The sequence below is a fragment of the Cavia porcellus genome, unplaced genomic scaffold, assembly GCF_034190915.1.
Source record: "Cavia porcellus strain 051 isolate PalLab524CR breed Dunkin Hartley unplaced genomic scaffold, mCavPor4.1 scaffold_9, whole genome shotgun sequence".
NCBI lineage: Eukaryota > Metazoa > Chordata > Mammalia > Rodentia > Caviidae > Cavia > Cavia porcellus.
In genome coordinates this window covers 55,343,034-55,360,843 of record NW_026947492.1, presented here as the reverse complement: position 1 = coordinate 55,360,843, position 17,810 = coordinate 55,343,034, and the positions used below count along the sequence as shown (strand labels likewise).

Here is a 17,810-nt window from a genome sequence, read left to right as displayed (position 1 = left end):
TCTGCCACTGCCCCCCTCCACTGCCACCTCTCCCTGCAGAGGCCTCTAGGGTCCCCGACCAACGTCACTGTGCTGTGCATTCCCAGGTTCTGACAGCTCCTCTCATGCAGTGAGTCTAGCTTCGGGCAAAGGTACCACCAGCTACTGCCTTCGTTTTTGTTGAAGTTTTTTTTTTCCCTCTCTCTGTGGGCTTCAAATCACACTTCAGGTTCTTTCTGGGCCCAGGGAACCCACTTCCTTCCTCCTTGTCATCCTCACGATGCTCTATTCCAGCGTCTGGATGGTGACTCTCAGGGAAGCTGTTTTCTCTGCTGTTACTGCTCTGCCACCTTCCCAGAAGTCTTTAGTAACCTTCTTAAAGTCTATTTTCTTAAATATTAAGTATAATTATTCCTGCTTACTTTGGGTTTCCATTCACTTGAAATATCACTTCCTATGGTTTCAGTTTTAGTTCATGTGTGTCTTTACTAGTGAAGTGAGTTTTGAAAATAGGATATTCTTGGGGTTTTTTTTGTGTGTCTTTTTGAGGCAGGCAGTTCAGACTGGCCTTGAACTCCTTTTGTAACCCAGGCTGGCCTCAAACTCTCAGCAGTCCTCCTGACAGCCGCTTGAGTGCTGGGATTATAATTATGCACTGTCACACCTGGCCTTTGTGTCTCAGTTTTAAACCATTCAGCCTGCCTGTATTTTTAATTATAGAATTCAGTCCACTTACACTCAAAGCTATTATTGATGGGTAATAACTTACTCATGTTGTTGATTTTTCTTTTTTGGTACAGGAACTGAACTCAGGGCTTTCTGCTTGCACTGTACCAGTGAGCTACATCCTCAGCTCTCATATTGTTCATTTTTAAAAACTGTTTTGAACATTCTTTGATTTTTTCTTTTGTAGTCTGATAGTTTTCTGTATTGGTAAGGTTTTGTTTTGTGGTTCAGGGCCTTTTGCAAGGTATGCGGACATTCTAATACTGAGTTACACCCGTAGCCTGAGTATCAAGAAACCTTGATTCTTTTCTATTTCTCTTTTGTGTATCTGATCTTCTAGTAGGACATACACTTTCACATGTTTTCATCATGGTAGTTAGTTTTCTTTTGCTTAGGATCTAGAAGTCCTTTAAACTTCTGTAAGGCTAGTCTGGTGGTCACAATTATTTATTTTTTACTTGTCCTCAAAGACTTTTATTCCTCCATTTCTGAAGGACAACTTTGCTGGATATAGTATTCTTAGTTGGTATCCCCCGCCACTGCCACCAGGACTCAGGCTGTATCACCACATTCCCTTCTGGCCCAGGATTTCTAATGAGAAATCTGTTAGTGTAACAGAGATACCATAAATTGTGACATGGCATCTTTCTTCTATAAAATTTAGAATTATGACAGTTGAATATAATATACTGAAGTGAAGATCTTTCCTGGTCATGTCTACTTGAGGCCCTATCATCCTGCTGTATGGGGATTATCTTATTTGTCTCAAAATTAGGGAAAGTTTTCTGCAGTTATTTTACTGAACAGGTTTTTTATGACCTTTACCTTTGGGTACCCTAAAAATACAAGTATTTATGTACTTAATGGTATTCCAAAAGTCTTAAGTGCTCGCTTCATTTTTTATACTTCAAGATACATTCAGGTCTTTTACTACTTAATTAAGTCTGTTGAGATTTTCAGCCATTATTTTTTATTTGACTATTGAAGTTTACATTTCCAATATTTTTAAGTTGTTTTTCAAAATCTGTTTCTGCAGAATTTCTCATTTATATCATGGTTTGTCTTACTAATTTAACATTCCATCCCCTGGATCTTACTGCGCTTCTGAAAATAGCCATTCTTTTAACCAGGCATTATAACCCACTTTGACATCTTTGAGTTTTGTTGCTAGATTTATTGTGTTCTTTGCAAGTGTCATGTTGCCTTGTTTTTTCATATGTCTTGTGCTCCTATGCTGAGATTTTCAGGTCCAGTTATCTCTACCATTTCTGTAAATGGCTTCCCCTGAAGATGGGTCTTACACTGTTGGTTTAGTATGCAAGGCTGGTTCTCAAACCAGCTGGGCATTGTAGTATAGTCTCCCTAATGCTTCTCTGGCTGTAATGAATGACTCTAGGCACAGTGTGTACTGTGGTAGGGTCAGAGAGACCCTCTGTCTCTATGGTCACACAAGAGTAGAGTCACCAAGGTAGCTGAGCAAGTATGGTGCAGACAGCAGTGGGTGAAGGGTATTTGCTGTATGGCTTTTCCTACAATGGGAGTGGTGGCCCCAACTGGGCAATGAGGTTTCCCAGGCACAGCTGATGCTATGTCTACAACTAGCAACAACCACTGGGGCACTGGCAATACCAGCAATGGCAGGGGCCTGAACCACCTGTCTTCTAGCCAGGCAGTGGCACAGTGTTACATGAGGAGAGACACTGGCAAGAAATACAGAATCTCTTCTATGATACCCAGCCCTGACAGATGCAAATGCTTAGATGTGAGTATGTGGGGGGGGGTGACAGCAGTGGGAACTGCACTATACCTCTTGACCCCTTTATGAGAGTACACACAGGGGAAAGTCCCTCACTAAGGGGAAGGGCAGTAGTGGGAACCAAGGTGTTCCCTCCCACAGCAGCCAGCAGCAGGCATCTGTCTTCAGTCCTGGTACTGCCCAAGTCCGCGTGCAGCTTGCCATGCACTCGGTCTCAGGGGCCCAGTGCCCTGATCTCCCGGCCCATGAAGGCAGCACCCTCCATTACTTTCATATGCAACACTTGCACCTTGCAATACAGAGCACCAAGTCAGCTTTAGTCAATCATTCTTCTATGTTAAACTGGATTTGCGAGGCAGCTACCACTCCCCCACTCTAGCCAGTGCAGTGGAATGTATTGGCTCCCCAGAGATGGGAATATGCAGGGGTTTCCGATCCCTAGCACAGCCCAAATTCACATAATAGTTTCATGTCTCAAGATAGCATGTCTCTAGGGGTGTCTCTAGATGATGTCAGAGGCTATTTCAAAGCAAGGCTACTGTGTGCACTTCAGGTTGCTTAACTGGGCTGCAAACCACATCGAAATGTGCCAGTAGCCATGACTGCCAGCATTTGGAATGGCAGTTCGTCAGTATAGATATGTCCCTAGTCACTTTTCAATTACTCCTCAAAAAATTATTTTAAAAGAATATGAGGAAAGAAAGAGTCCTGGAACTGAAATATCAATTAAAATCATCAAGCTGGGTGTGGTGGTGCACACTTGCAATCAGGCACTCTAGAGGATAAGGCAGGAGGATCAGTGCAAGTTTGCAGCCAGCCTGGGCTACACAGTGAGTTCAAGGCTAGCCTGAACTACATAACGAGACACTGTTTAAAAAAAAAAATCAGTTACTAGGATTGAAAACAGAGAAGAAAACAGATAAAAAAAAATGAACAAATTTAGTGGACTGGTGGGTCAGTATCGAATGGTGTAACAAGTCTCAGAAGCACAGAGACAGACTGATGCAGAAAAAAATTGAAGGTGTAAGTGGTAATAATTTTGTTGAACTGGATAAAAAATAGCAACATATGGATTAAAAAGGTAAGTGAGCTCCATATAGGGTAAATACAACATCACATCTAGGCCATATCTGGGAGTTTTAGTGTAATCCTAGAACTCTGAGAGGCTGAGGCAAGACAATGGCAAATTCCAGACAAGCCTAGGCAACTTAGCAAAACCCTATCTCAAAATAAAAAGAGCTGTGGATATAGTTCAATGCAAAAAAGACCCAAGGTTCAATCCTTGATACTGAGGGGAGAAGAGAGGAGACATTCACTGTATAATTGCTACTATATGGGCATCTAGAGAAGTCCAATTCATACAGCAGAAACAGAATGGCAGTTCCCAGGAGCTGAGGGAAGATGAAAATGAGTGTGTGTAATGGGTAGAGACAGAGTGTTTTAAAATAAAACAATCTCTGGAGATGACTGTACACATAAATGCAGTTACTAAACTGCATACTTACAAATGGTTAAGTTGGTAAATTTCATATTGTACAGTTCATCACAATTTTTTAAGAAAGGAAAAATCAGAGAAAAGAATATATCACACATAAAGGAGTAAAAATGAAAATAACTCATCTTTCCCTAGAAACAATGAAAATTATAGAATGGCATCTTTCAAATCTTTCTTGAAAGAAAGTAGAACTCTCACTCCAGAACTTTATACACTATAAATAGCTTTCTCAAAAATGAAGGTGAACTCAAGATACTTACAGATAAATACAAGATGGGATTTTTTTTAAAAAATTTTTTAAGGGAATTGCATGGCAAGAAATGGTAAAGAGAGTTCCTCCAGCTCAAGAAGTTAGGTGGAAATGTCATTGATAATGTTTCATTTTTGTTTTCAATACTTACATTTACGATAAGAATTTATAAGGGGGAAAAGGCCCTCTATAGGTATGCAGATATTCACTATTTCTGTTGGCTTCCCATGATTCCCAAAGACCCAAGTTTCCTTTCTGGTACCATCTTGCTTCAGCCTAAAGAACTTACCAAGGGGCTCCTGTTATGTCTCCTGTACCCCAAGAAAGATGGGGTTTTCCAGAGAATTTCAGCCACTTGCCCCACTGTGGCGCTTGGCAATAGGCCTCACTGTGGAGGCAAGTCAACAAGAGACAGAAAATGGACCTCTGTGACTTCCAAGATCTTTCCTCCTCTCTAATCTCCTTCCTTTTGCTTACTTTTCAGAAGTTTTACATTTTCTACTTTGGGTTTGTTCAGCTTGTGCAGTTGTAGCCATCGAGAGGTACAGTCTAAAATGTTCTGCCACCACAGGGCACTTGGAATTTATAAACTGCTTTTCAGAGTTTCTGTATTTCTCCTAAAATTCACCATGTGCTTACCCATTACCCATTGATTAAAAAACTAACATAATTATTTAAAAATCTTTGTAGAATAGCTCCAAAACCTGGGCTTATTTTGGTCTGTTTCTAGGTATAGAATTTTCTCAACTATGGTTAACTTGGAGATAGACCTTTCCCCAGTGGCCTGCCTCCCTTGACCAGGTCCCATCTCCTAATTACAAGTCTTCCACAATACCTCCTTAGTTCAGTTATCTTCTAAAAGACTTGGGACATCTAGGTATAAACCGTAATAAGTACTTCTTTTTGTTGTTATTGTTTTGTTTTTTTGTGCCAGGAGTCAAAGTACCTTCAGTTTTAAAAAAAATTTTATCCAGAGTTTATCATTATTAGAGTGGGTTTAGTAATGATGCAAGCTACTCTACTACTAATACTACCATTCTCAGGAACTATGTAGTCTTTCTTGGACTTAAAAAAGCTATTTTTCCATCTTCCTCCCCTTAGGATTCTACAAACAATATTGAACTTATTTTCTCTAAAAATCTCCACTAGATACTGATCATTACCCTCTTGTTCCTTCATATATGTAAGTGTAAATAAAGATGCAGCAAAACACAAATTGGACAAACATAAACAACAAGGCTGCCTATCAACTATCTACATGTTCTACTTCCTCCATTACATCATCTCTAAACACAGATTTATTCCTGTCTATTACACACCTATAATGTATCCTCAGCCTTCTCTTCAGAGTTGTTACATACTAATATAAAAATGTACAATAAAAGGTAGAATGTTCCAAAGGCTGTGAAAAAGATAATAAGAACCTGCTCTGGTAATTTACACTAGAAATTAATTCCAACTAGGATGACTAATAGAGGTTTTCCAGTGGAGGAAGGGTACGGAAGGTGGTTTCCAGCTGCTCACTAAGTGTGTCTGCAGCAGACACACTTGCAGAGCTGTTCTCTGGTGCTTCAACTTCAGCATGGGAGTGGAGTAGTAGTTAATAGTACATAAGGCCTTCTGCCAAGTGTGACCTACAGATGAGCTGCACTGGCATATCTGGTGTTCATCAGAAAGGCGAGATCGTGGGATCCAGGCTAAGCACACTGACTTAGAAAGAGCATTTCTGGGCTAGGGATTTAGCTTAGCGGCATAATCCCGGGTACTGATAAAAAAAAAAAAAAAAAGAAAAGAAAAGAAAGAGCATTTCTACAAGATGAATGGATATTTCATATTACAAATCTTAACTACTGAGTCTTTGACTAGAATTAGGAATCTCAGACCTTATGTTTTCTACTCCCAGGTAATCATGCGTGCGTGTAGGAGAAGGGGAGGGGACTCACAAAGAACAATTGGTAACATGTGCTGGATATCTACTTCTAGGCACATGATGTTGGTTTTGCCATTTTATATTCATTAGTAATGCTTTGAATCATTTATTACTACTCTGGAGATAAGAAAATTGAAGGTCAAGAAGATTAAGTGGCCCAAAATCACAAAGAAAGGAAAATAATCTCGAGTTGAGCCCGAACATGACTAACACCAAAGACTAACATGTTCTGCACTAAATTATGCTGCCTCTCTTGTTCTGTGGTTCAGGAGAATCAAGTGCTATTTACAGGTCGGCCAACCAACAAGTTCAGTGATCCAGGCCAACTCAATCTATCTTTTTTAGAACTCAGCTCTTCACGTCTAAGCTGGGGGAAGATGAGCTAGAGAAAGCGCACATGGAAAGAACATGCTGCTGCTTCAGAAAGGCAGGTGTTTAGGATGTCTTAAGACTGAGTCAGGAGCCTCTGGGATGTGGGTAAATGATGCAGAACAGCATCACTATAACAGGAGAGGGCAGAAAAGAATAAAACCAGAAACTGAAAGAGCTGGATTTTTCATCCTACACCTGCCATTTTTTTGTTGAACGCCTTAGTTTCTTCACAATTGAACAAGAGTTAAATTATCTACATTGGTTATCTATCAGTGTGAGTGGCTGGTTCAAAAGAAACTATGAAAGTATTTCCATAGGCCTGATTTATTAATACAGCCATTTTCTATTTGCCTTAACTTTTATAACATCAATTAGATATTTCTCAATTTAGGAAGATGATTTGTAATCTGCTTGGCTATGGCAGCAATTGGGAGCTGGCTCTGATAAAGTCTACTGGCCTATTGCCTTTGTGTGCTTATTTCTCCTAATGATGGGAATAAAAAGCAAAACAGGTACAGGTTCTTCATCTGTGAGAGAACTACTTGAGTTATAAGAACAAAGATCATTATTATAGAGCAGGGAGTTCTTAATCTAGAACTTTCTGTGATGATGGAAATGTTTCACATCTGTTCTGTCCAGTATGACAGTCAAAGGAGACCAAGAGCTACATTGGAATGTAGCTAGTGTTACACTTTAATTAACCAAAATAGCCCTATATGAATAGTAACTACCATATATAACAGTTCTAGAGCAAAAGTGAGACACAGATTTGTTTAAACAATGTTAAGGATTATAGCTACACTTTTTTCTTTAATCATGAAAACTTTAGTCAGGTATTGGAAATATCCGATGACAAAAATTTTTATATAATTTTTAAGGACTAGAGAGGCAGAGAAAAGGGAATCATCATTTGTGAATGATGATATGTTTTATGTAGGCATTATAGGAGACTACAAAATAAAAGCTAGTCTTTTACAAAATTGTTACCTAAAAGGTCAATATTTTATTTATTTTTTATATCTACACTTTCTTAAGGCCAACAGATAAATTGACTTTGTTATTTTGAAATTCTGAAACTCCATTCCCTAATGCCTTTTACCTCTAAATCAAACACTTTTTTGTGTGTGTGTTTTGAGACAGGCTCTCACTTTGCAGTTCAGGCTGGCCTTGAACCACGGCAATCCCCTTGCTTTAGCTTCCCAAGTGCTGGGATTACAGACATGTGTACCATGCCAAGCTCAAACAAAATATTTTTATAGGATAATTTTTGATGAGAGGTTTCTGTGGTATCTAATCATTGCTTAGGAACACAGATGATACCAATAAAATGTGAAGGTTACATAAAAAAAAGTCACGCTTCGCTGCACCCGTATTTGTTTACATGAAAAGACACTATTTTACCCGATTGTCTTTAAAAGCATACACCAGGGGCTGACAAAACTGAGCCCTGTGAACGGTCACTCACCCACCTTGCATTCTCTGTTCTCCGGCTTATGCACTGGTGCAGGTAGAGATACTCCTGAGGTGCACTGGTGGACAAGGCAGGCTGCATGTGGTTTGACACAGGGGGCTCAAATGTGAACAGAGTTGGCTGGCTGGAGTGCGATGGGGCAGAGGTCTTCCGTTCTCTGAGCAGGTGATGACTAGAGCTGCTGAACTCAGCTGGAGAAGAGCGTGGGCCATGGCTGGCTGAGATGTTTCTCAAGGAGTCTGTGAAAAGGAGAAAGAACTCGAGTGAATAGAAAAAGAAAGGTGTTCTGGTCCTAAAGGCGGCTGTCAGAGGTAGAGAAGGCATTCAGAGCAGTGGTACTAATCTAGCAGTACTGTCTCTCTCCCACACACCTGTTGCCTCTGCCCTCCCACAGGGGAGGGCTGGGAGCTCTGGGTCACCTGGCTCAAAGTGAGAGGTGTTCTGTAACTGTGTCCTACTCCTGGAGTAACCCGGAGGCCACACTGCTTCTCAGCACCCGGGCTGGATCTGCTCCACTCCAGGAGGTTTGGCTACCTAAGATGGAGAAGCGGGACCTTGGCTTCAGACAAGGTCAGCTTCCGGAGTAGTGAGCACCCCAGCCTTCCTCCTCACTCCTTCAGTCACTGCTTCCCTCAAAGCTACGCTGACACTGTTAGACAGGCAGCACAGGACGAACTGAGGCGCTGGTCTGTCTCTCATTGCTTTACTGATGAAAGCACAAACGTCTCTGGAACTGTCCCTTCAGATTTGACCCAAACTCTTCCTGCCTACACTTGCAAGTTCTGTGAGGACAGTGCTGGCCTCCAATCCCTGTAACTCTGTCAACTGGTTTGTTTTTTTTTTCTTAACTCTTTATCTTAAACTCTCCTCTGTTGTTAGAAAGGAAGTGAGGTGTTAAAGACAGATAATAGCCTAGAGTGCTACACCCCAAACCAAAGGTATTATTCACTGGGCTGGCTCTCTAAGATTGTCCAAATTCCTTAGCACAACTTACAAGGCTGTTCACAGCCTGATGTTTCCTGCTTTTCTCTACCCATAAACAAGGCATATGGAAGCATCATTAGTCCCTGCACACACCAGACTCTTTTGTGGTTTTTGTTTTGGCTTACACTGTTCTTTCCACCTGAATTTCATTTATACTGTCCTGGCAAACTCATATCCAGACTTTACAACCCTATCAGGATATCACATTTTTTTTTTTTTTTGAAACTTTCCCATACTTGGTTTTTCTTCTGCTCTTGGTTTTGCTTCTGCTTCCATCGTAACCACATTCACTCTGCTTCCTTGCCTAACCCTTGGGTTTCCGAGGACTTTGGCTGTGATGTTGCTAACTTTATAGTCCCAACACTTACCCAATGAAGATCCACACAGAGGTTCTTAGTAGAATAAGCAAAAACCTTCGTTCAATATTTTAAAAAATTCCAACAGTGGATGTTCTAAGAAGTAAAGGTTTAGTTCAGATCATGATGGCTAAGTTTATTCAAATCACAGGGACACAGTTCTCTGCCTGCTGCTTCCTGTTATCTGACCTATTTTGGGCTGTGACCTTCTCACGGCCCTAGGGAGAATCACCAGCTCATTAATGCTCCACGGTTCTAATTACTCTCCAGTCATTTTCTGATACTAGGCAGGGCGTCTTCTGCCAGTGTATAAAGAAGCAAAGCCAATGGGCCTTTAGGGAAAACTGTTCCATCGGCAGCTGTATTGACCCCAATATGAATTCCCACTGCAGCTCTCACAGTGACCTAGATGTTTGTTACAAGAATCAATGCCTTTATTACTCCATTAGATTTGTAAGATGAATGCTCTAATAGGAGAGAGGTTTTATGCTAGGGGACAGAGTAACCATGGCTCCATGGGAGGAACATAAGCTGCTGCCTAAGAAGATGCAGGGGAGGTTTAAAAAAACAAAGCCTCTGGTGAGAGTCTACATTCCCTGTTATTTCTGCTCTGCCCTTCCATGGGGTATGCCTCAACCCTCTCACAGCCCCATTCTAGGCCTGGAGACACTCCCAGGTAATCCTGTGCACTCCCAAACTTCCGTTATCACCTGTGCGATGACAACTCTCAAATCTCCACCTCTAGCTCAGCTCTCCTTCCTGGGCTCCTAGCTGCTCCCCCTGCCTCAGGCATTCAGGTGTTCCACAGCAGGTCAAGAGTCTAACCAGAGCCCATCATGCCTGCGTTCCCCATCTTTGCAAAGCACGCCAATATCACCATCCCGCTGGCTCTCCTCTCCTGGGCATTGGCTATGCCTGCCCTGTTTCTCAATGGCAATGTCATGGTTATGTTACTATGTTACTTCCCCATGTAAGACTCTTTTTTTTTTTTTTTTTTAAATCGGTACCGGAGATCGAACTCACGACCGACTGCCTGCTTGCAAGGCAGATGCTTATGCCGCTGAGCTAAATCCCCAGCCCCCTCCATGTAAGACTCTTCAACAGCTCCCTGTTAACCTTAAAATGATGTACAAAGAGCTCTTTTTCTTTAAAATCATTTTCCTGTTTATTTCTTCAACCTTGCTTATCAGTGTTCCCTTGGACTTCAGAGGAACACAGAGACCTCTCATCACATTAGACTGTAAAGTCAGTGAGGGAAAGAGATTCTGCCTCTTTTGTAATGGTTCTATCCCTAGTATTAAGTCCAGTATGTTACATAAGTTAGTGACCATTTATTGAACAAGTAATATATGTAGCACAATAAATCACTATTCCCACAGCACCACACACTGACTACCTCTTGCCTTCAAAATAAAGCCCGGGTTCCCCAGTTGGACAGCAAAGGCATTTTGTCACAGCCTAGTTACTCTGTCTTGTCATCCACTGCATCCTTCATGCTCCCTATCCTAAATGGTTGGGCTCAGTCTGAATAAAAGGAGGGATCTATCCTTGAGAATCTCAGGCTGTAAAATCCCACTTGAGGACACCACTCCCTCCCCTCTCCATCTATGTACTGGTAGACCTGTGTGAAGTCATGTCACCTCTAAGAGTCAGTTTCCCTATTTACAAATCAATACAGGGAAGTTAAAGGATGTAAACAACCTTGCTCCTCATAGTTACCCAAAATGTGTTCTAATTTTATTTTATTTGTCTTTTTCATTTTTATCGGTACCAGGGATCGAGCTCATGACTGCACACTTGCAAGGAAGGCACTTATGCCCCTGAGCTAAATCCCCAGCCCCTCTAATTTTATTTTAAAGAGGATAAAACAAAATAAAATCAATCAAAACAAATCAGTATAAGAGATACAGAACTTGAAAACATTATAAAGCAACAATAGTTACCATAATGCCTTTTTTTTTTGTACCAAGGATCAAACTCAGAACCTCAGATAGGTGCTTATGCCACTGAGCTAAAATCCCAGCAATTTTTAGATAGAAACTTTCTTTGTTTTTTTTTTCTTGGTACTGGGGGTTGAACTCATGACCTCATGTTTACCAGGCAGGCGCTTAGGCTACTGACCTAAATCCCTGGCCCTTACCATAACGCTTTTTGATGTCTTCAAAACGGCTACAGATAACTTGGGACATGGCAAAAATCAAGCAGAACAGAATAGAATAGAAACAAAAACAAAATAATGAATGTAATAAAGGACTTCAAAACAAGCCAGCAGGAAATCCAAAATTGTTACCATGATATTTCTTGCTATCTTTGAAACAGCTGCTCATGCCACTGGATTTGACATAATCAAACAAAACAAAATAAAACCCAACCCTACAAAACAATGGAAATGATACAGGACTTCAAAACAAGACCACAGGGAATCAACAATGGCTGCAAATCTCCTTACCTTGGCCCTAGACCTGCAGTGTTAGTGAAACACCAAAGCACCACAGGCATCCAATTGCATTTCACCTCCATAGCTATCATCACAGTGCTTCTCTGGATAAACTAGTCACTTTCACCAGCGATGGGGATGGGGGTTTGAGGGTGGGCTGGTGCTTCTTGTTTGCCACAAGGGGCAGGCGTCTGTCGTTCCAGCCCCTCACATGCACTGGTTCCTAGACTGGGCTTACTTCCTGGTGTGGCCTTTTTCTCTACCCCTGGTCCTTGAATGGTGCTGACTCACAGAGAGAGGCTGGGGTCTGTCTGTTCTAGTCTGCGGCCACCCACGCATCCTAAAATGTGTTCTAATCACTTTTGTATTCTCTATGCCTATAATTGTCCCACTGCAAGCAGGTGCTCAGTACATCTTTGTTGAATGAATATTTTAAATAAAATAATTTTTCCTGGCAAAAACTCAAATAAAAATATTAAAATATTTATGTTCCCTGTGGTCACAATCTGCACTTCATATTTAGATGAAGCATAGAGTTTGGTTGAGTTGGGCCTTCATGTAATAGCTTCTATTCCGCCATCACAAAGCTATCCCTATGAAACCAGCCAGTTTCATGTAAAGGTCCATAACTCCAGAAAAGTTCTGTCAAAACTGTTTGATGCTAAGCTTTGCTAAAAACCACACTTCTGATTACAATTTTAAAAGATTTCTACGTGAACTTATGTGATTATTTCTTAGTGCCTGTACTGGCTATCATAGCATCTTCCCAAAACTCATGTTTGCTCAGGCCTTAAAATAGGATCTTATTTGAAAACAGGACTTTGAGATATAATTAGTTAAGAAAAAGTATTATTGGATTGGGGATGCCTACTCCAGTACTGGTGTCCCTATAAAACAGACACAGACAGGGAGACCAAGGGGAAATGCCATGATGAAAGCGACTGGAGTAAATAGGTCTACGAGCCGAGCCAGAGAATGCCAAGGACTGTGTGCAGCCACCAGAAACTAAGAGAGAAGTTCCCATTCTCCCTGAGAGCGCCCAGAAGGCATCAGCAGTGCACACACTTTAAATTTGGACAACTAGTCTCCAGAACTGTCAGATAATTTATTTTTGTTGTTTTAATCTACCCAATTTGTGATAAACTGTTATGGCAGTCCTAAAAATCCAGTACACTGCCATAAAATCCCAAACTTCATGTAAGGTCTTCTTGCTTATTCGATGGAAAATAATTACAAAATTGACTTCGGAGACCAGTTTTCTGGACTAAGGTGTTCCCATTTAAAACTCTGTAGACAGCAGAGTTGCTGCCTTGTGCCCCTTTTCTGGTAAGCAGACTGTGTCTGACTCTTGTTAGGCCCTACCAAATGTCTGGGGAGGTGCTACCTTCACTCTGCCGTCAGCTAGAGGCAGGAGCTCCAGCCAGTTGGGCTCTGTGCTGTTCTATTTGGCTCAATGAAAGTTGCTTCCTTCAGATGGTAACTGCCTTTCTTTAGTGGAATGTTTTAACATCTACATTCTAGACAGGGCTGATTCAAAGCTCTATCATCATTTTGTGTCACATCCTATAATAAAAGTTTTCAGAAACATTGCCAAATATTTCACAGAGCTAAAGTTCCAAAGTGTTATGTAACAGAAAAAAAAAAAAAAAAAAAAGCAATTGGGAGAGCTCTTTGTGGATTTGTCTTTAGCTTGCTAGCAAGTCACTTAGCCTCAGTCGCCTTATCTGTAAAAAAGAAATATAACTAACTGTCTTTTTATAATAGTGTTGTTAAGAGGATTGATTTTAAACATCCCCATGCCTCCCAAAAAACTAGTACATGAATGTCTACAACATCACCATTCATGAGAGCCAAAAAGTAGAAACATCTCAAAAGCCCATCAATTGATGAATGGCTACACAAAATGTGATACAGCCATAAAACAGGCTATTATTCATCCATATAAATGAGTGAAACACTGATGTATTATTTTGATGAGCCTTCAAAATAGTGAGCTAGTCATGAAAGACCTCAGCTTGTATGGTTTAATTTACATGAAATGTCTGGAATAGGCAGATCCACAAAGTAGTGATTGCCTGGGAGTGAGTAGTGGAACAGGAACTGTGACTGCTGATCAGTATGGGACTTTCTTGTGGGGCAATGACAAATTTTAAAAATAAGAACGTGGCAATGGTCTCACAACCCTGTAAATATGAAAAACCACTGAACTGCATGCTTTAAGTGAAAGAGTTTAGTGAAAAGTGAAATATATCTCAGTAAAGCTGTAAACATACACCCACTCTGACGTTACCTCAGTCATCACTCAGTGACCCACTGGTTCTACCTGTGGGTATATACCTTACATAAATGTCAACATAAGGGAGAATGATGGGGACCGACTGAGTTCCCATAAAGAATAAAACTGTCTGCAAGATGTCTTCCTGTAGACAGCAAGAGATTCTTAGGGGAAAAACAAAACCAAACCCAGAAAACTGTCAACCTATGTCCATGCATAAATAAATCTTATACATGAATGTTCACAGCACTGCCCATAATATCCAAAAAACTAGGAAAAAATACAAATGCCTAGCAACTGATTAATCAATCCATAAAACGTGGAATAGCCTATACAATGGAATATTATTTGACACTAAAAATAAAGCATTGATACATTATGATATATATTAATTTTAAAAACATTATGCTAAGTGAAAATGTCAGATTCCACTATATAAAATGTCTATAATTGCTAAATATGGAGATACAAAGTACATTAGTGGTTGCTTATGCATGAGATAAGGGTGAAGGAACAGGAAATAACTGCCAATTCATATAGTGCTTGTTTCTGGGATGATAAAAATGTTCTGAAATTAGACTGAGGTATTGGTTCTGCAGCTGTGTGGATATACTGAAAAACTTGGACATGTACACTTTGAATAGGTTTTTAAGAAACACACAGCCCTTTGCAAACTAGGAAGAGTTAAGGATATGCAGGAGAATAATAGCAAGTAGTCCATTAGAAGACATTTGACATTTATTTTTTGTCAGTTCTGAAGAAAAAACTTGCACTTAGCCAACATGAAGTCCTTATAACATTGTGCTCCACAGTGAAGAAAGAGTCTCTTTATTACCTCCTGAACTTCCTGATAACCTTCTTTCAACCTCACTCTTTAGGTTTTTCACCCCACAATCACAGCAGGGAAGTATAAATTTCAGTAAAACACAACAAACATAATTTGGAGGCAAAAAGCTCAAGTGGACTGAAATTCTGTCTCTCAGTGAAAGAACCTTATGCACATGACAAAAGCCAGGACACTGGGTAACCGGTCCGGTTCTACCACTAGCTAGCTGTGAAATCCTGCACAGGTCTCTCTGAAGTACAGTTTATACCTATCAATCTAGGATAATTCTTGGCCTGCCTCTCTGCTTCAGTGGGTTGTTTTTAAGGGGTAAGTGAAATAAGGATATAGAAATAAACCTGTGTATATGCATAAAATGTTAATAGAATGTTTTTATTATTCTTCAAGGATAAAAGGTATTATCCTTGAAGGATAATAAAAGAAATGCTACAAATAAAGGACAACATCACCTGAAGTGTGCCTACATCGTTTTTAGTGTTAGACAGTGAGATTGGCATAATGACGTATCTTGGGTCATTGGGGCCAGTTACACAGCAAAAAGAAAATGGAGGTGTCCAGACTCCTGGCTTGGCCTTCTATCTCTACGTCTAGACTAAAGATAATGCCCACAAATGTTGAGTCAATTTATTTTCTTTTAAGCAGCGTTTTATTTTTTCCTTTTCTTCCAGACCTCTTTTTAAGTCCTACAAAATCACTCCCCTTCCTTTCTACAATCACCCCTGGGAAGCCTGCCCAACATACAAACACTCCTCCTACCTTTTTGCAAAACTCTAGAACAGGAAAGCTCTGAAGGATTGCAGCAGAGGATCTCAGCTCAGGCCAGCCCAGCCATCCACTGGCTAGCGATAACAGGCAGGAAAGGAGAGGCTGGCGGGAGTTTCTGGAAAAGATGACTGGCCAAATAATGACTAGTTCCCTTATCTCAATGGCCTTTTTATCTTTATTCCTTCCCAAAACAATCCCCACCCTCAAGACTGTGGGTATCAGAACCCATAAAGTGGTAGCCCACTTATTGGCATCTTGGATGCAAAGCCTGGCTCTGTTAACACAGAGCTCTATGGCCTTGGACACACTAATGAACTAATACAACTGTCACTTGTTTGACAAAGATAACTCACACGTCATAGGGCTGCTCTAATGATCAGAAATCATTTTATACATAACATTTAGCACAGTTCTAGTGGTTCTTAATGCTTCTCTTCTGGAGTACAAACCCTGAGACTGTCCATGAGGTACGAATTGCTTTCCAAACTGCACTGGATGCTTAGAAGGTCACACTGTCTTTCTAAGTTTTATGGTACTGGCAATTGAACCTCCTCCTGCATAGTAGGCAAGTGCCCTATTTCTGATCTATATCCCCTGCCCCTCTAAAAAACTTCACCTTGATAAATGTTTTAAAAGATAGAAAACCATGGAAAGTAGTTCATAAATTGCAGAATTCTTGACTAAGGCCAATCTTCCAACCAGCATTGACTGGGGCTAGGTTAATTACTCAAGAGCAAACACTATTAGCATAGAAATTGATTTTTATTGAAGATAAACTTGTTGTCAATGATAAAATAATTTTTACAATACACACAAATACATCTTGAGACAGGGTTTCACTAAGATGCTCAGGTTGGCCTCAACTTTTCAAATTTTACAAGTGTGCACCTCTATGCTTTTCAGTTTTTTCACCTGTGTAAGGGATGAGACCCCTTTGAGGTGAACAGTATTAACTTGATGGGAGGCAAAGTTAAGAAAGCAAATAAGGTGTAGGCCTGGATTTACTGTTGGTTGGCTGAGTGATTTCGATACATCATTTCATCTTCTTGTGACTTATTTTTTTCCTTAAAGGGAAGAATTTGGACTAGATCAAGTAATCTTTAAGAAATTTAAATACAGAAAGGGGATCCCAATGAATATCGATTATATTTACAGAGTGACTTGGATTAAAATCCACAGGCTTGGTTTTAACAACTCTTGGTTGTGACTGCTGGGGCAGAGGTAGAAGGTTAGAGTCTGCTGAAAGATAAATGGTAAAGCAGTCTTTGAAAGCTAAGTGAAAAAGTCCCCTAACTTTCGTCTAGAGCATCAAAATTATAAATTAAAAACCAACCATTTTTTCACTGGCCCTTCATATCATTTGTCTTCTGTAAAGTACAAAGGAACAATGTGTAACAGAAAGAATCCTGAGGTGTACCTTTTAGAAGTATGGGAGTCCAGATCTGAAACTATTTTACTACAAGGCCTTGGGAAATACTTTTTGTTGTTGTTATTGCTTGTAGAGACAGGGTCTTACTATGCAGTTGAGGCTGGCCTTGAACTCATGGGCAATTCTCTTGCCTTAGTCTCCCCAAATGTTGGGACTATAGGTGTGTACCACCACACCCAGCCAGGAAAATGTTTTAGTCTCTTCATGTATCTCATCTCCCACACTGTCAAATGTCAAAGGGAAAGCCTATAGGTTTTTGTTTTTAGGATTTGGTGAGATGAAATGTAACTAAATATTAACTCTATAAAGGTTATAACTCAATAGGAACTCAATAAATGGTTATAGGCTTGACACTTATCTCGTGATTTATTCTCAGAAGTGGAATGATGGTAAAATTCTAAGGATTCTGAAAGTGGGGAAAAGGTGACTGATGAAAGAACCTTGAAAATATAATGTATAGAATTCTAAGGGGTGAGTACTCCCTGCAGAAACAAGGATCAGCTAGCTAGTTGGATATAGAGAATTCTAAAAATTGAGAGTACAAGACAGGTCTTGAGGGCAAGATTGCTCCAGGTCATTCTCACATTCTCTTGACATTTTTTAAGCAAGAATAATCCTCAAAATATTCTACATGCCATAATTAGATGAGCAATTCATACCTTTTAGGACAAACACAAAATGGCTTCATTCTGCACAGTGACTTGCATAGAATAGTACTTAAAAGGGTCCTTGGAGTCCATA

General features: G+C 40.3%; 1 protein-coding gene across 1 annotated transcript in view; it reads right to left on the bottom strand.

Moving 5' to 3' along the window:
* Positions 1-17,810, bottom strand: part of Gab2 (GRB2 associated binding protein 2) — a 187,797-nt gene that overhangs the window by 22,479 nt on the left and 147,508 nt on the right. The window contains exon 3 of the mRNA XM_063256410.1: positions 7,978-8,218. Coding sequence (XP_063112480.1) covers positions 7,978-8,218 — 241 coding nt within the window. The remainder of the gene's footprint in view (positions 1-7,977; positions 8,219-17,810) is intronic.